At 42.3% G+C, this 19,158-nt stretch overlaps 1 protein-coding gene across 4 annotated transcripts in view; it reads left to right on the top strand.

Moving 5' to 3' along the window:
- CLIP1 (CAP-Gly domain containing linker protein 1) overlaps positions 1 to 19,158 on the top strand; it is an 84,533-nt gene that overhangs the window by 23,006 nt on the left and 42,369 nt on the right. For 2 of the 4 annotated variants that reach the window (XM_065889596.1, XM_065889593.1), the window contains exons 5-12: positions 226 to 423; positions 1,052 to 1,155; positions 3,447 to 3,507; positions 11,889 to 12,833; positions 14,373 to 14,489; positions 16,861 to 16,918; positions 17,434 to 17,517; positions 18,419 to 18,575. In XM_065889596.1, coding sequence (XP_065745668.1) covers positions 226 to 423; positions 1,052 to 1,155; positions 3,447 to 3,507; positions 11,889 to 12,833; positions 14,373 to 14,489; positions 16,861 to 16,918; positions 17,434 to 17,517; positions 18,419 to 18,575 — 1,724 coding nt within the window. Of the gene's footprint in view, positions 1 to 225; positions 424 to 1,051; positions 1,156 to 3,446; positions 3,508 to 4,920; positions 4,954 to 7,982; positions 8,088 to 11,888; positions 12,834 to 14,372; positions 14,490 to 16,860; positions 16,919 to 17,433; positions 17,518 to 18,418; positions 18,576 to 19,158 lie in introns of all 4 variants that reach the window. The other 2 variants (XM_065889594.1, XM_065889595.1) reach the window with 2 other exon arrangements.

The raw sequence follows: 19,158 nt of genomic DNA, 5'->3' as shown, positions 1-19,158 counted from the left end.
TTGTTCCATGGCTTCTTTACATTGCTGGGTTCTTTGTGAAATTGGCAGACAGGAGGCACACGCTGTCTTGTTTCCTCGATGAAAAGCCTTTCCTAAGCCTCGGCAAGCCTGCGAGCCGGGGCAGTGCTTTTGCTTTGCTGAGGAGACACCTGCCTGCATGCATCGCTCCCTCCTTGCATCCCTGATAGCATCATCGCCCTTCACTTCTTTAACTTTCCTTTGCAGTTGACCGAAACCTCCTCCCGTTACGCCAGGAAGATCTCCGGCACCACTGCCCTCCAGGAGGCCCTGAAGGAGAAGCAGCAGCACATTGAGCAGCTGCTGGCTGAACGGGATCTAGAGAGGGCGGAGGTGGCCAAGGCCACGAGCCACGTGGGGGAGATAGAGCAGGAGCTAGCTCTGGCCCGGGACGGACACGACCAGGTGAAGTCTGGCACTGACCTTGTTGCAGAGATGGTGACAGGTTCTAAGCTGATCTTGTTGCAGAGACTGTGATGGTTTCTAAATTGAGGGAGGAGGCTGAACAGTGTACTTGGTGCTTGGAGCCGGGGAGCTGGTCTCGAGCGCACTGGAAAGGAGCATAGATGTCTTTGCTGGGCTTGTTTGAAAGCTGTGCCCTGGGGTACCAGTTTGCATCATCATAAAGATGAAGTTCTGTTCTTCTCGAGTCTGTTGCGCTCTTTTGGTCTTTACGTCCAGGTCTCTTGGCCTGTCTGTGTCAGGTGAGCGTGTGTACTAGGACCTTACCAGTGGCGACGGCTCCTGTTTTGTACATTATGCTTTGTACGAGTTTCAGCTCAAAAAAGATGAGCGTTGTTTTAACATTGCCCCTTTATTTCTTTAATGGTGTGGTTTTTCATCATCTAGCTCCCAGGAGTGCTGCCGAGAATAACCTATCATAAGAGATCATAGAAAGCATTTTAATGCGAAAAGGTTTTTTGAGTAATGCCGACCCACAGTGGTACCATTTAGCCGTAGCTCTTTGGAGGCATCCCTGGGCATGCATCTGGGTCAGAAGGAGGCCACTCACCGACACCCTTGCCTTCCCCAGCATGTCCTGGAATTGGAGGCCAAGATGGACCAGCTGCGAGCAATGGTGGAAGCTGCTGACAGGGAGAAGGTGGAGCTTCTCAACCAACTTGAAGAGGAGAGAAGGTGATCCTGAACTGTTCTCCTTTTAAACAGCCTTCGGGAGAACTTCCCCATCAACAGCCTTGTTGGTGTCAAATCCTTAGAACCAAAGGACTCTCTGTGTGTTCAGTGGAGATTGAACTCCTCGTGCTGAGGAGGGTTTGCTTTGATTTGACTTTTTTGAGAAGTTTGGAACCAGCTAAATGTGCCCTGATTAATTTAACAACTATTTATTGAGCACCTACTGTGTGCCAAACATCCTCTAGAGGATGGCCTGAGTCAGTTAATTCAAACCCAGCTTCTGCCTAGAGCCACTCCTGGAAAATGGATTTTCTAGGCCCAGTTACCTGGTATTTATGAAACTCCTTCTGCATATCTAATGAAATCGTATTGTGTCTGGGGGGTGACAGAGGGGCCCTGACCTCAGGAAACTCATTACCTTTATAGGAAAACAAAACTCTCAATTAGAGAATTATCCAGGTCAGGATGAAATCAGGTGCTAAACTGTGTGAGACAGAGAAAGCAAGTTTGATTCTTATAAAAGGTCTTTTGAGGCCATTAGCAAACAAGATCTCTGGGAAAAGTGTCTGCGTGGAAACGGTTTGACTGTCTCTGGGCTATGGGACGTTGTTTGTCCTTGGTTGCACTTAATGCCATCTCCTGTCATTTCTGATCGCAGCGATGTAATGCAGGGCTCTTTAGGATGGTCACGAGCACTACTGTGCTGGGGGATACAGGGGGATAGTAACAGTGCCTTACTAGGGAAATGGCTGTCCCACTGGAGAGAGAAGCACTATACACAGGAAGTTCTCCTTGCATCCTAAAAATGGCTACGAGTGAACGAGACATAGTGACAGGCCCTTCTGAAGGCCAAGGCATCTGTACCACTTGCTTCTGTTTTTTTGTTTTTTTTTTTGCGGTACGCGGGCCTCTCACTGTTATGGCCTCTCCCGTTGCGGAGCACAGGCTCCGGATGCGCAGGCTCAGCGGCCATGGCTCATGGGCCCAGCCGCTCCGCGGCATGTGGGATCTTCCCGGACCGGGGCACGAAGCCATGTCCCCTGCATCGGCAGGCAGACTCTCAACCGCTGCACCACCAGGGAAGCCCTGCTTCTGTTTTTAAACCGGCTGTTGCTCTGCTGACTTCTGGGCAGTAGAAATGTCCCCCAGCTCTCCAGTAAGCTTGAGGGCTTTAACCTATGATTGTATTTCTGACTTAACCAAGTAGAATTTTTTTATTCTTAATTTTGTTAGAAATGCTAGTGAATTTGAAAGATTTTTTTGCATGTAGATTTGTCCTCCTTTTCTTCCTTCTCTTACATCCAGTTTTGTAAAGATTCACAATGTGGGTGTTACCCAGATTTTGTAGATCTTCCTAGTATCATATTTCATTGACTTTGTGATGGCATTAATTGAAACCCACGTGCCATATCAGAGATTTTTTTTTTTTTTTTTTTTTTGTGGTACACGGGCCTCTCACTGTTGTGGCCTCTCCTGTTGCGGAGCACAGGCTCCGGATGCACAGGCTCAGCGGCCATGGCTCACAGGCCCAGCCGCTCCACAGCATGTGGGATCTTCCCAGACCGGGGCCCGAACCTGTGTCCCCTGCATCGCCAGGCAGGCTCTCAACCACTGCGCCACCAGGGAAGCCCCATATCAGAGATTTTTAAATGTGAAAAAGAAATGTGCATTTTAGAAGCAAAGAAATAGGATCCTTGATTGCCTCTCTCCCAAATTATTCACAGCCTTATTCTCCCACTCTTGGAACAGGTACTCGTGTTGTCCTGGGGATCTCTGCATGGGTAGCATCTCTGCTAACCTCACGCTAGAATGCCTGATGTGGGGTGGTATAAAGAGAGATTTGTTTTCTGTACCATTTTCCCCTATGTTCTGTTATTGGAAAGTAGAAATTATAGACTTCCATTCTCAAACCAGTTTCTGTGGTAATCAAACCTTTTCCTTTCAGGCTGATCTTGTCTTTTTTTCTTTTTTCTGGGAGGAGGGGGTGGAGGAGGAGAAGAGATCTTGCCTTGATTAGATCCATTTCTGGCGGCTGTGACCTGGGGAACCAGTTGCTTTTTCTCAACTCTACCTCATCCCTTCTGGAATCCATACCTGGATAAAACTTTAGAGTTTCCCTTTAAACTAGAGGCTTAAAGATGCATTTCTTTATTTTCTATGTCTCTAAGGCATTTCTTTCCATCATCATCTGATACATTCATCAGGACATTGATTATATATATATAATTTTGGGATAAGGCAGAGGTGTTTCTTAGTTACTTTCTTACGTGTTTTGTTTTGATTTTATTCCACAGGAAGGTTGAGGACCTTCAGTTCCGGGTTGAAGAAGAATCAATTACTAAGGGCGATCTTGAGGTAAAACCCCACCAGCTCTCTATAGCCTTTATGGGTACAGTATTGAGAAATACGGATAAAATTGTTGTGGTCAGAACAGGCAGCAGAGGGGGGCGGCAGGAACCCCGGCCTGTGGGCTGTGGCTGCCCTCGAGCCTGTCACTGTGCCGTCCCAACTCCAGTGGCCGAGTAAAATTTTTACTACCCTTTTCTCATGCTTCAGAATTCAAAACCTTGAATTGGAGTTAATCAAGTCATAAATCTGGCAGTGTGTCCTATGTGAGACTCTACACCTTCCTCCGATGATCTGAAATGGCAGTTTAAAGAACATTTTTTATTTCATCACGATAGTTCAGAACAGTCTCAGCTTTGCTTTTCAGTTGAGCAGGATAAATCCTTTGTAACCCTATAGACAATAAATGTATGTTCTAGTAATTGATTTTTTTTTTTTTTTTTCCCTGTACGCGGGCCTCTCACTGTTGTGGCCTCTCCCATTGCGGAGCACAGGCTCCGGACGTGCAGGCTCAGCGGCCATGGCTCACGGGCCCAGCCGCTCCGCGGCATGTGGGATCTTCCCGGACCGGGGCACGAACCCGTGTCCCCTGCATCGGCAGGCGGACTCTCAACCACTGTGCCACCAGGGAAGCCCTGATTTTTTTTTTCTAGTAATTACCAGAAAAAGAACAATTTTATTTCAACTCCTTTATTCCATGGCGTATTTTAAATTCACAGAGATTTTCCTTTAGCATCAAGTTTCTCTCTCTTAACAGTCATTCGTATTAGTTTTTAATAAGACACCAGAATTAAATAGTTTTGATGCTTTTCAAACCACTGCTAGATGTATGACAAATATAAAGTTAAAAATTTTCAAATTTGCAGATTTTTGGTACTTTAAGCTGTAATATTTTAGTAAAAGTTTCACTTGTCTGTGCAGTTCTCAGAATACACATTTTTGCTACTGTTGCAATTTTAGTCTATTGATTGCCCACACCATGCTTCAATTTCAAGAGCCCTTCCAAATAAGACTGATTTCTTTGGGAATAAATGTATCTTTACAGTCAATGAAGAATAAGGGAAACATATTCTGAGTTCTAGCTTTATAAGGCCCAGAATTTATTGGATTATTAGTAATTTGATGGGTATCTTCCTCCCTCATTTCATGTAGAGTCGCAGTCCTTTAGCTGACTTTTGTGTTGTTCTCATCCATTTAAAAACACCCCAAAATCTCATTAGAAGTTTCATATCATCTAATTCATGTCAAATACAGCCTATGATGTTTTGAGGAGGGGCAGTTAAAATATTTACATCAGCACTAGGCTAGAATAGTCTGTCTGGTAAACTTGTAATTAATCAGTTATTTTGAAACCCTAACACATATTGAAACTTTAGTTGAATCTCTCTTTTGTTGTTAATTATTTTATTTTTTTACTGATAGCAAAAGAGCCAGATTTCTGAAGATCCTGAGAATGTAAGAGGGCACTTAACTGTGTGGATATTTCCCTTGTTAACACAGATTGATTACAGATTAAAATGCTTATTGATATACTCAAATACTAACTGCATAATCTGATCTTGAGACATTGTCCTTAATATTTCTGTGCATGTGGGCTTTCAAAGCAGTTACATTTGAATCCTGAAGAAACTGTATGTAATGACTAAGTTCTGTAAACCCATTTGTTTAACACATAGGCACACGTTTCTTTAAAGAATTTCGGCAAAAAGAAAGAAAAGACTTTTGTATGGGGCCCGGCCTTCTTCCCTTAATTCATAATGCCTTCTAGTTTTAATAGAATTATTACAAAATAGATGATACCTGACTGAAACATAAAACATATTAGATGAAGTTGTTACAGAAATTTTGGGGGAAAGTTTCCCCAAGTTTAATTTATTCCCATAAAAATAAAGGAATGGAGTCCCAGGCTGATTGCCTTTTGTGTGAGCTCCCACTGCTGGCCAATGGCTGCCAGTGCAGCTGACGAGAAATTCAAACTTCAGTTTGTTGGGGCCGTGTTTTCCCTAGTTTGAGGCTAAAGGCAAGCATTCTTCAGTGAAGATGTTGTGTATTTTAAATTTATTATTCTTGAAGAGAGATTTTTCTAGTAGCAGTGCCACTAGGCACGGAGGTGTATTTTTTCCTTCCTCCCTCTGTTTAGTTCGTACCACAGTGGCCTCAAAAGCACGGCTTCTCGGCGTACCCTGCCAGCTGAGATGCCAGTTGAAAAAAACCTAAAAACTTCTTCCTTTGAGGTACCACCACAAGAGAACAAGATTAAAACAGAATTTTTCTTCCCACCACCTCCCGGCAGCTGAACTAGACAACTCGAGACTGAACTTTTTAAAAAGCCTCTGTTCTGAAGGTCTCCTTTTTGTGAAAAGCTCCTTCAGTGATCTGGGTCTCTTCTCTGCTTCCAAAACAGGCTCCTGCTACCTCCGGAGCCAGTCTGCATGGGACTCCCTCCCGCCTCTCCTGTGCGCTTCTCGCGGAGCCTTGGCTTTCTCTCTCAATCCCCTGCCCCAGGGCTCTCCTCTTGGGATACTCGGTCCTGTTCTAAGAAAGGAATAATTTTAATGGGAGAGTTGTGCTCCGTGGAAGGGAAGCAGATCCCTAGCTTCCTTGCTGGTAGTTGACCAAGTACAGCTGTGGAGCCCAGATCATTCGTGTGCACTCTCACCAGTCAGGAGGCACCTGGAGGATCTCGGAATGGGGAGAAGATCACATTCAGTGGGCATTTGCTTTTTATCTGGAAGTAGTGACCTTTCACCCAGAGGACACTGAACTCGGTGTCAAGGGAAGAAAGGTTCTGTTGCCTTTGGTTTCTTCCTGTTAATTTTGGATTTCTTTCTGTTCTTGAGGCTGTGACCCCAACTGTGTAGATCTGGATTAGATTCTTTTCTTGTAAAAGCAGGTAACTTGAACAACCTCTGTCTAAGGTACATATGGACGAAGGGGACTACCCAGACAATTAGGTTTTGAATTTTATTTCATTTTTCTTGAATGTAAAGAGCTGAAGCAGGTGAAGACTTTTTACAAAAAAAAACTTTATTTACTTTTTAAATATTCTATGATGGTTTTTTAATACCTGGTTCACAAGCAAACTGACCTCTTGAATGCACTGAAATCCCCAGAGTACCACTGGAGTGAGCAAAGATGTTTATAATGTAAAACATTCCACCTTAAGCTTTGCACTCCTTTCTGTCACTTTAGAGTTTGTCGTCATTTCCTTGTTGCCCTTAATTGTCCAGACTGATAGATCCTACCGGTTGGAACCACAAAATAACTAGAAGCTGCTGGGAGCAGCTCTGTCAACAGGTTTTATCAGTTGATTATGTTGATAACCTCTTGGATGGGAGAGGTGAGTGGGGAAAGAGGTCCGTTCAGACTGATCTAGGTTATTTCAAATTGATTAAGATTCTGATGCACTCAAGCCTGTTAGAAAGAGGTCACCCTCTGGCTCCTCCATCAGCTTCCATGTAAGTAACTGATGATGGGGAGTCTGAGGTTTTGAAACATGTGAAGACCTTACCGGCTCTTTTTGCATGGAGTTGAAACTCATGCCTTTCTGTTGAGTCACCGTTTCTTACCTCTGAACTGAGAAGAATGAGTTGTCTTAGGATCAAGATTATGAGCCCCTTACCAGTTGCAGTTCAACTTTGCTCCTGCTTTGAACCTCAGGGATGGAGGCCCTCAAGCATAATTATTACTGAATTTTCTCTTTTAAATCTGATCCCCGCACCCCCCCCCCCCCACCGCTTTGTTTTCTGGCAACAGTCTTTGGAAAGTCCACCCTTGGAAGGAAATGAGAGCTTTAGTGACTCCTCACCTGTCATATACGGGAATGTTGCCGAGAATCTCAGACCCTTCTCACTCATCTCAGCAAAAAGGCCACTGGTGTGATTTCCTTAGCTCTAGGTCCTAGATTTCCTTCGTTAGGTATAATACTTGACCCTCGCTCACGTCAAATTGTACGCCAAAGTGCAAAGATCTGCTCTAGGGACTAACTGAACACTTAGAGACTTATGACGTTATCTTTTCCATATTTGGGTGATAATGATCGTTTTGAGGGTCAATTCACTTTTTAAGTCACCGAGTCAGTTACATACACATTAATGTCAAGTAGCTGTTGTGGGGAGGAGGGAAAATGATAGATTAGGGGAATATTAACTATTCTAATTTGTGCTGATAAACTTCACTTATCAATATAACATATTTGGCTGCATGCATCTGACACCTTTCACCTTGCCTCATGTGTTTTCCATTTTTTCTTTCTCAGTAGACTAGCCCATGTCCCCTGCCCACCTCATCCTCTTGTCCATAGTGTTCATCCTCACCCCCAGCCTCTTCATCTCTGTCCACCCTCATCCCTCCTCCATCACCCTTTCTGTTCATCCTTCGGCGGAAGGTACTGCCGGCTCAGCCTGCATGCCGCGCCCTCTCCTCCTGTGCTGGCATGTCACGGTGGCACTGTTGTGTTTCTTCCTCTTCCTTTTTACTGACAGACGCAGACCAAACTGGAGCATGCCCGCATTAAGGAGCTTGAACAGAGCCTGCTCTTTGAAAAGACCAAAGCTGACAAACTCCAGAGGGAGTTAGAAGACACTAGGGTAATGGTTTTCACTATTTAATGAAGCAGACCCATGTTTGCGAACGGTGGACACCGCGGGTGACGGGCCCTGCAGTTGGCCTAAGCCTTGACCCAGTGGTTCAACTTGAGTTTGGTCTTGGCACTGCCCAGGTGCTCGTGAGTGTAGGCTGATGGGTGGGCACAGGTGTTTTATGTGGAACCTTTGGTCCAAGGTGAAGATTCATTCCTTTGGTTAACTCAACCAAAATCAAGATCTGAAACCCAGCGACTGTGTAGACTGCGTGGACGTCCACAGCTGCATTTGAGGTTCTTCGTATTAATACCGGGAAATACCTTTCTCCAGTTTGCACCAGCAGTCAGTGGTCCTCTTGTTCTCATATTCCTAGTGGGTTTTCTAAATAATTTTTTGTTGTTTCACTTTAGCTCTCTTTTCCTGCCTTCTTCCCTGGCCTCTTAGGCAAAGGGAATTGAAACGTTGGCTCTTTTTTAATGAGAGTTAGGGACTTTCACCCCAGCTATCTTTTTTTCTTCGCACCCGATCTCTTTGAATTTCTGTTACCCAGTAGGTTAGAATCTCAGTGGTCAGGAGGAAAAAGTGTGTTGGGAACAGAATGGCTTCTTACAACCCCCAGCTCACTGCGTTTGGCTCTCAGAACCAGTGCATTAGTCATGTTTTCACTTATTTATGTATTTAAGCACGCATATAGTGCTTACTTTATGCCAGGCACTATTCCAAGCACTTTACAAGTATTAACTTATTCAGTCTTACCACAACCCCAGGGGAGGTAGTAGTATTGTCCCCATTTTACAGGTGAGGAAACCGAGGCACGGAGAGGTTAAATAAGATGTCCAAGGTCACACAGCTAATACAGATAGTGGGGCCAGGATTTCTATTTGGGCCCTTTGACCCCAGAGTCTGTGCTCTTAACCACTACAGGATGGAGTCTGTCTATTATGGAAGTAGTTTTGTGGTAAAAGATTTAAGAACTAATCTGAGTCACATATAAGAAAACATGTATGTATTATATACCTCTTAAGTCACGAATTTGACTGTTAATAGCTAAATCAGACAGATCCTTAATTTTAAAATTTCAGAAATGATTCTGTCTCTGATCAAATTTGGTATCCTGATTTTTTTCCTTTTGAATTATTAGTATTTGTAGAAATTTCTCTTCTTGAGAAATCATTGATCTAAAAAATCTAGAAAATCGAGTAATATTTCTTTCTCTAAGTCACGAGTTTTTATTTTTTAAGAGAAAGAAAATGTTCTCAGTCGGCCTCAAAACTAAAGATATCGTCTGTGTATTTGGTAAGAAAAAAAAAATCCTGGTAGTTTGGTGCCGTTTCTTTGTTACCCGAGAGCCAAAGACTTGATCTGGGAAATACAAGGGACTCATAGTAAGACTGAGCTCCCGTGGTGTGGCTGGCTGTTGAAGTAAGGATGTATTTTTTTACTTCTGAACAAATCTCCGTTACAGCTTTGTCAGCAAACAGTGTTGATTTGTTTTTGTTTTTGTTTTGTTTTCTGTGGAAAAGAAGGCATCCATTGACAGCATGGTTTATTTAAGTATTTCAGATTCAAGCAAGCTGTCATCTGCCTATAACAAGCCTTGTCTCCTGTTGATCCTCGTTCTTGGTTTGCCAAGTGTGAAACTAACCACTGACCCATCTAAGTTTCCCATCACCTACATTCCTTTTTGGGAAGTGCTTCAGAATTCCTCTAAGCCAGTAAGCCCAGTTTATAAACAGTGTGCTTGGCGCTGTAGAAACATTAGCAAGAATAAGAAATGATACCTGACTTTTATGGTGGGAAAGGCAGACACATAGATAGTTTTGCCTGAGGGCAGATTTTGGGAAATAAAATTAAAAAATGGAACTGCTGTGGAAATGTTGCATAACCACACTATGATTTCCCCTTATTTTTTATGTGGTATTTTCTCAGTTTGACGGTTTTGTTGTGACTGATTAAGAATTAGTGCCCTGTTGGATTAAATTTATTTATGTTATGGACCTTGTAGCAATGGGGTTTAATAATGCACCTTATCTGTGGACTCCCCACCTCCCCCCCCCGAAAAAGAGTATGTAAATGAATTAATGTCTTGGAAGCACCCATAGCCCTGAAACAACAATTATAGCCAGCTCTGAAATACTTAATGATTTGATCATGCAGTTCTGGAGCCCCAAGTGCTTTATTTTCTTGTTCTTGGTGGACACTTCAGTCCTTATCCATCTCACAGCCTGTAGGTGGACAGAGGGACTGAAGGAAAAACATACCCGTTACCTTCTGTCCCGATAAAGGCAGTGAGAGAGCAGAGCCTTCACTCCGGAGGACTTCTGATCCATGAAATTTGGGATTCACTGATGTCTTTAAATCATTCAAGTTCCCTTCTATTTCCCAGGTTAGTCCAATAATTAGTTTTTATGCCCAAAGCTACCATTTCCCACATATTTTGTGTACTAAACTTACTGCGTAACAGCAGAGGGAAATAACTTCCTAAGAACAAAAGGACGCAGGTTAGGAAAGTGTTTTTCCTCATCCTGGGGGTATGAGTTTAAATAGCAGCGTATTCCCGGGTTCTGTCCCAGAGCTCAGGTAGAATCAGCACACGTGGGAAAAACTGGGCCTGCACCGTAGACACACGTCCCAGGCAACTCACACGCACACTAAGGTCGGAGAACCACTGGATTAGGGGAGCGAGACATGTACGTCAAGATGGTGAAGGAATTACAAAATCTAAAAGCGAGGAGGGACTCTGTATAAGATTCTTAGGTATCATTGCAGGTAAGTAATCATTCTTTCTTTGCCCTTTTTAAAAAAGGTTAGTAAATTAGTTCTTTATCCACTTGAAGCTTTTATTCTACAGTTGTCGTGATATTCACTGAAACATTTCATAGATATTTTTACACCTTTAACACCAGTGCTATCCAACAGAATTATGACATGAGCCACATATATATAATTAAAAATTTTCTGGTACCCACATTAACATACTTTTTTAATAGGTAAAAAGGAGCAGGTGAAATTAATTTAGTCATATATTTTATTTATTTAAACCAATATATCCAAACTATTATCACTTCCTCATGTAATCAGTATAAGAAATTATTGGGAATTCCCTGGCGGTCCAGTGGTTAGGACTCTGCGCTCTCACTGCTAAGGGCCCAGGTTTGATCCCTGGTCAGGAAACTAAAATCCCATAAGGCACGTGGTGTGGCCAAAAAAAAAAAAAAAAAGAGAGAGAGAGAAAGAAATTATTAACAAGATGTGTTCTGTTTTTCCCGAGTCTTCATTATTTGATGTATATTTGACACTTGGAGCCACGTTTCAAGTGCCGAGTAGCCGTGTGTGGTTAACGGCTGCTGTACGGGACAGCACACTTCCGTAAAGTCACTTCCATCAGATAGACAAACATTCATACATCTTGGTTGAAGTAGGCAACATAAGGATTCTTCTTCCAAAAGGCAGATGTAGGGGAACCTTGAAAGGTACTGTTTCTATTAACTTACTACAGTTAGTGGGTACTTTCCTGATTAAGGTTCTTTAAAGGGAAAAGAAATATTTTGGGGGTGAGTCAAACTCAATATCAATTTTATTTTCCTTTAGCATCTCAAAATGGTGAAAAGTTTGCCAAAGACTCTAAATTTGATTTGGGGCTCCTGGAACTGGGCTTAAGCCATTATCACAACTAGATCCACACATAGAAATTCTTGGTGGCTTGACTGCTCCCTGAGCTGGGGTAGTTACTGAAGGTCTTCAAGGTTAAAGAAAATCGTCAGTGATTTGTTATTTAAATGATCTCTCTCTCTTTGCTGATACTAGGTGGCCACAGTGTCAGAAAAGTCCCGCATAATGGAACTAGAAAAAGACCTAGCGTTCAGAATACAGGAAGTAGCTGAGCTGCGAAGGAGGCTGGAGTCCAGTAAGCCTGCTGAGGATGTCGACATGTCACTCTCCCTTTTACAAGAGATAAGCGCTTTGCAAGAAAAGTTAGAAGCCACCCATACTGACCATCAGAAAGAAATCACTTCTCTGAAGGAGCATTTTGGAGCCCGGGAAGAAACGCATCAGAAGGAGATAAAGGCTCTTCAGGCCACCACAGAGAAGCTTTCCAAAGAGAACGAGTCACTGAAAAGCAAGCTTGATCACGCCAACAAGGAGAATTCGGATGTGATAGCTCTGTGGAAATCCAAGCTGGAGACCGCCATCGCATCCCACCAGCAGGCGATGGAGGGGCTGAAGGTGTCCTTCAGCAAGGGGGTCGGCGCGGAGACGGCAGAATTTGCCGAGCTAAAAACACAAATAGAGAAAATGAGACTAGATTACCAGCGCGAAATAGAAAATTTGCAGAATAAACAAGACTTGGAAAGGTCTGCTCACACTAAAGAGCTCGAAGCCCTAAGGGCTAAACTGATGAAAGTCATTAAAGAGAAAGAGAACAGTCTGGAAGCTGTCAAGTCGAAGCTGGACAAAGCGGAAGACCAGCATCTAGTAGAAATGGAGGACACCTTAAACAAATTGCAGGACGCTGAGCTAAAGGTAAAGGAGCTAGAGGTACTACAAGCCAAATGCAATGAACAAACCAAGGTTATTGATAATTTTACATCACAGCTCAAGGCTGCCGAAGAAAAGCTCTTGGATATTGATGCTCTTCGGAAAGCCAGTTCCGAAGGTAAATCGGAAATCGAGAACCTTAGACAGCAGCTTGAGGCAGCTGAGAAACAGATTAAAAATTTAGAGCTCGAAAAGAATGCTGAAAGTGGCAAGGTTTGTATCAACATCCTCCATCTTTTTCTTTTCCATTTCTTGTCCTTATTTTGCATTGTATCTTGTTTTTCAGTTGAGGTAGTTCACCCTCCAGATTCTTGACTTAGTTAAAACTGGTGCTGACGAATTTCCCAGTTGAGTGTAGTATCTTCTGAGTATTTTGAGTATGGTTCCATCTGAGGAGATTAGAGAAAATAATGGCTCAACTATGTGGCTTGATCCTGGTTTCCTAGTATCTGAATACTTTACTACTTTATCTCTGGGCTTGCTGTGATCTCCTGTTTAAGCCTGGTTCCAGTCTTTAAACTTTTTAAAATAGAGAACTCCCCAAAACTGATGGCATTGAGGTGAATGAATAGAAAGAGTAAGATAGAAACTTGTAAGATCATCTCCTCCTTTCCCACCTACATGACTGCCTTGTCCGTAAGGTTACACGTAAAACAGAATGTGAACTCCGAGAGCACTTGACTGGTGCGAATTAACATGCTATGATAAATGACGTTCACAGCAAAATGAAGGTGAAGAGCCTGGAGCCCTTTGCGTTGCTACTTATGTCTCATTGGAGTTTTTTCTATGTCACAATGAGGACGTGATCTAGTCCCTGGTTTTTTGAGGAAAGACTGGACAAGTGTGCTTTTTGATCAAGGCATAGGAAATGATGTGAGACATTGGCTGGCTACCTTTCTTACTAACTAGCCTTGCTAAATGTCACCTTCATGCTTAAGGATTGTTCAAGGAAGGAGCCCTTTTTCCCAGTCCTCCTGCCACTAGTGGAGGCGCTGGTATTGATGCTGAATGTGCTGAGCTTTTTGCGGGAGAAGCTGCTTTATTGGCAAAGAAGGAAGGGTTGTGATGGTTAAATGGGGAGAGGTGAAGACAGACAAATGGCAAAAATTGCTAAGTCACATTAGTTGAAGATGACAGTCGTAGGAGATTTTTCTCAGATCTCCTCACTTGGTTCTGAAATACCAATCAAAACACAAAAATTAAATTAATATGGAATATGCAGCTAATGTGTTGGTCTACTTTTTTTACATTAAGATTTAATGAAAGCCAATTTCTGACGACTGTTGTGTAGTACATTTTTAAAATTTTATTTTTTATTTTAAATGTTGAAATACTTTAAGCGTGTACAAAAAGACAGAAAATGAAACACAGTCCACATGAATCCACCATTCCTGTCTTGAGGTTTTCCAAAGTCCAGAAGATGAAATTGCTCAACTGTCTCATTTAGAAAGTAAGCATCTGTAAATTCTGCTTTAGAGCAAATTCAGGTATCGAAAAATACTCTTGATTATTTAAAATTAGCCATTGGACAGTCTTATCTAGAACTGATTGTATGAAAAGTCATTGGCTTCTTAGAATTAAAGACAAAAAAACACCAAAACGACTTTTTACCCATGCCTTTATTCCTTTCAGTTTTGTTTGATTATGTTTGTATCTCATACATTTTTTTATATTTGTTTTATGTTTTCTTTCTCATTCTTTTTTGTTTCCTTTCGTTCACTGGTTTCTGTACCATGTAACTCTGTATGGTAGGCTAGTAACATCACCAAAGAGCTGCAGGGAAAAGAGCTAATGCTTAATAAACTTCAGGAAAACTTGAGTGAAGTCAGTCAAGTGAAAGAGGCTTTGGAAAAAGAACTTCAGATTTTGGTAAGTACCTGTTGGGAATCTGAATCTCAGGGTCTCTGGCCGTTCAAAAATTGTTCCTGTTTAAAAAACAAAAACTTCTATAAAGAAAGACGTATTGCACCTATTTCCTTTCTCTTGCAAAGTATTGATTGGTTGATGAATAACTGAGAGGAACTGGATCAAACCCAAACTAGCAATAAAGGTAAGTATTACTTTTTTTTTTTTTTAATCTGTCCTTTGCCTTTGGTAATGCATTGCTTTGGCACGTTATTGACTACTTAGTTTCACCAAACACAGGAACCTTCCAAGTTATATACCCAGCACATTAGGTTTCTCATATAGTGAGGTCTTGCCCTATGCCTTGTCCTACCTGCCCTGTGACAGCAAGCCAGCAAGCTCTCCTGGACCATCGGCACCCTCTGTTAGCAAGGCAGGGTGCTGTCTAATTAATGAGTTCACAGAATTCCCTCTTACACCTCAGTTTATTCCTCCTCAGGAAATTACTTTTCCTTTCATATATATCCTCTTTGCTTAATCCCAGGTTGTAGGACATTTTTTGTCTTTTTCTCAACTGTTCTCCCTTCTGCCTTGCCTCCTACATCAAAAACACAAGCTTAGTCAAGGCTCATGACCACGGGCAGGTGCCGGTGATGCCCACATGTCATGGGAAAGGAGAGGCGTAGGCTCATGGAGAAAACTTGATAAGAGAAACATTAGCTATGAAGGGTCAGTTGTCTTGGGCCTTACATGTACCTTCCTGTTCTCCACGTTTTACACTTCTCTGCTAATACCAGTGGTGAATAAAACTGTTTGATTTTTGGACTTCCCTGCTGGTCCAGTAGTTGAGACTCCGTGCTTCTAATTCGGGGACATGGGTTTGATTCCCTGGTTGTGGAGCTAGGATCCCACATGACACACGGCCAAAAAAAAAAAAAAAGTGTTTGATTTTTTTTTTCTTATTTAAATGCCAATATTACATATTTCTACTTTTTAAAATGTTAACTATATAGCCGCACTCTTCATTAAATCATGTAGGCATCAATTACTACCATATGCAAGCCATATATATGGCTCTATAAATTTAAATTAATTAAAATTAAATAAAATATAAAATTCAGTTCCTCAGTTGCACTAGCCACGTTTTAAGTGCTTAGAGGCCCCACGTGGCCGGTGGCTGCCAGTTGAACAGCACAGTTTCACTGTAGAGAGCTTTATCAGACAGTTATGATACAGCATATTTCAGCTACGTATTGAGAAAAGTTGACCTGGAAATTACCATTTTTTGCTATGGTGTCCTTTAAGAAAATGTGTTTTGAGTTTCATGTCGTTTCTCTGCCCTCCTCCCCAAACTTTCAGGATGGCTTACTATTTTTTCTAAGTTAGAGTATTCCTCTACGTCCTCTGAAAACATGCCGCCTGAGGTCTGGCTTTGGGAGTAACACAGGTGGACAGCTTGTGGGCTTTGATGGACTTGTGGCTTGTGAGCCCATTTTTAAACTAAAATATTAATTAGAAAGACTCATTTAAAAATTCACTTGGTTATATCTACCTCAAAGTTCGTCGCAGGAAAATCAGGAGAGTGGTTTTATCCTGCCCTCCTGTCATGTTTAGAAAAGATAGTGAGTGAGCGATGGACTTTTTGGTTTAAGGTAGTTGACACAGATCTGGTTTTAAGATACTAGGTGCTGACTATTCTTAGATGTAAAACATTTCAGAACTCAGACCCACAGACATAGAAAACAAACTATGGTTCCCAAAGGGGAAAGGCTGGGGGGAGGGATAAATTAGGAGTTTGGGATTAACGTGTACACACTGCTATGTACAAAATAGATAACCAACAGGGGCCTACTGTGTAGCACAGGGAACTATACTCAATATTTTGTAATAACTTATTAGGGAAAAGAAGCTGAAAAAATATATATGTATAACTGAATTACTCTGCTGTACACCTGAAACTAACCCAATGTTGTAAACCAATTATACTTCAATGAAAAAAAGAAATATTAAAAAAAAACAAATTTCGGAACTCTGTTCACTGTCTCAGGCAGATTTCTGAAGAGAGGTTCTGCTACTTGAGGGTAGCAACATGAAAAAAAAGCATACATGTGGCACCACATGTGTATCCACACATGCATATACTGACATAAGTGTGCACATCCACACGTGTACAGACATACGTGCACACCCACGCATGCAGCACACATGCAAACCTCGTGTGTACACGTGCACAGTATGCATATGGTAGTAATTGATGCCTACATGTTTTAAGCGTAAGTTAGCTTTAATGAAACAAGGCTAGCAACAAAAAATAGATAATGTTGTAGTCACAGAAACTTTTTATTTTTGTAATCTGAAATCTTTCTATTCTGAATGTCCACTTCTTTTTCTTTAGAAAGAAAATTTTGCTGATGCTTCAGAGCAGGCAGTCTCTGTTCAGAGAAGTATGCAAGGTATGTCTTAGCAGAACGTGAGCGGCTCACTTGTTCTCCAGCTGGAGCTGGCCTTGGGTGCATAACAATAGAGGCTGCCTGTAGCCTGGAAGTTCCTGCAGCGCACAGTACTACTGGGTTCCCTTGGCTTCCTGAGGCCTCAAGCTCCCATTCATTCTTCTTTTTGACTTAAAGCTTGTTCCGTATTAAAATGTAGGTGTACTTGGGAAAAGTATTGTCTTACTTAAGCTTCAGTCATTGATAGCTTTATTGAGTTTTAAGTGGAAGGAGGAAAGAGATGCCTGGAAAAGGGATGCCCGGTGCCTGCCAAATCTGCAGGTTTGGGGAGACAAGAAAGAGTTGCTTGCTTGTTTCTTTAGGTTCGTTATTCAGTGGTTTGATTTGTAATGGGACTCTTGAGTATTCCCGTGATCCCAAATCTCAAGCTTTTGATTCGATTTGGTTTTGAGACAGTCAGGCTTTAGATGGCTTATTAACTATGAAATGTATTAAACTTTTAACTTCATCCCAAATAGAAACTGTAAATAAATTACACCAAAAAGAGGAACAGTTTAATGTGCTGTCTTCTGAATTGGAGAAGTTGAGAGAAAATTTAACAGGTAAGAAGACGTCTCTACACGTTAAATGTAGTAGACTTCCTAAGATTTGAGATAATTTTAGTGTGTTGTCACAGCATATCTACTATTCAGGCATAAATTCTTCACTCGTGTTATATTGTGATAAAATACTTGTTTGAGGTCTGTAAACCTTAGCGAATTCTCTCTGCCTCGTTTTCAAACGAGTCAGAATCCACCCCATCTCACTACTCCCCCTGCTATCCTGGATCCGAGTCAACCAGCATCTTTAATCGAAGCTGTAGTAACAGCTGGTCACCTGGGCTGCCTGCTTCTGCTCTTGACCCCTGCAGTCTGTTCTCAGCCCAGCAGCCAGGGGGATCCCTTCAACATAAGTCAGATCAGGTCGCTTCTCTGCTCAGAACGGCCCAGTGGCTCGCGTCTCGCTCACATTGAAAGCTGTGGCCCTTACTGTCATCAGGTCCTCTTACCTCTGTGCTCTCGTCCTGTACTATTCTTCCCCTTGTTCCTTCCACTGCGACCATATTGGCCTCCTTGGTGATACTTGATTGTCAAGCATGTTCCTGCCTTGGGGCCTTTGCTCTTGCTTTCCCCTCTGCCTGCCTTCCTCTTCCCTCAGGGTTTTACGTAAATGTCACCCTCTCAGAGAGGCTCTGTCTAAGGTTTTAACCTCCCCGACTCCTTCCTGACTCCTTTCTCCGCTTGTATTTTTTTCCCTCTTGGCACTTACCACTATCTATTGTACTATTTATTCTCTTTATTTATCTTGTTTATTGTCTGTCTTCTTTGCTAGAATGTAATTTTCATGAGGGCAGGGATCGCTCTTTGCAAATATTCCCAGAGCAAGGCTTGGCATACAGGGTGTAGTTAATACATTTTTGTTGATTATAACACAACAGTGCTATTTTTTTCTATATATATTCAGACATGGAGGCAAAATTTAGAGAGAGAGACGAAAGGGAAGAGCAGTTGATAAAGGCAAAGGAAAAGCTGGAAAACGACATTGCAGTAATAATGAAAATGTCAGGAGACAGTTCTTCTCAGCTGACAAAAATGAATGGTGAATTACGTCTGAAAGAAAGGTACGTATGAGTATTAATAAGAGCGCCTGCTTTGGGTTAGGCCCTCGAGCAAGGTCTGGGTGGGAGGGGAGCCTAAATCTTCAGGACTGTTAGGTTTTAAAGTTGCCTGAATCTCATTCTTTCTCTGTTATCGCAGTGTATTGCAGACTTTCTGGTGACTTCTAAAGAAAAGGTAGTAGTTTACCAACGGCAATAACATCTTTTACAGGCAGTTAAAAATACTTTAAACCTATTTCAGTGTAATGATAGATAACACGTGTGAGGGGCTGACCACGTGTCATACACTATGCTGACAGCTTTGTGTAGAGTATATTTTCTGGTTCTCCTAATAATCCTCTCAGGTGAGTGTATTGTTCCTATTTTGTTTTTTTAAATTTATTTTTACTTATTTATTTTTGGCTGCGTTGGATCTTCGTTGCGGTGGGCGGGCTTCTCACTGCGGTGGCCTCTCTTGTTGTGGAGCACGGGCTCTAGGCGCGCAGGTTTCAGTAGTTGTGGCACACAGGCTCAGTAGCTGTGGTGCGTGGGCTTAGTTGCTCCGCGGCATGTGGGATCTTCCCGGACCAGGGCTCGACCCGTGTCC

This window comes from Phocoena phocoena, chromosome 13 (assembly GCF_963924675.1).
Source record: "Phocoena phocoena chromosome 13, mPhoPho1.1, whole genome shotgun sequence".
Taxonomy (NCBI): domain Eukaryota; kingdom Metazoa; phylum Chordata; class Mammalia; order Artiodactyla; family Phocoenidae; genus Phocoena; species Phocoena phocoena.
The sequence above is the reverse complement of the archived record's forward strand: the minus strand, read 5'-3'. Positions and strand labels throughout refer to the sequence as shown.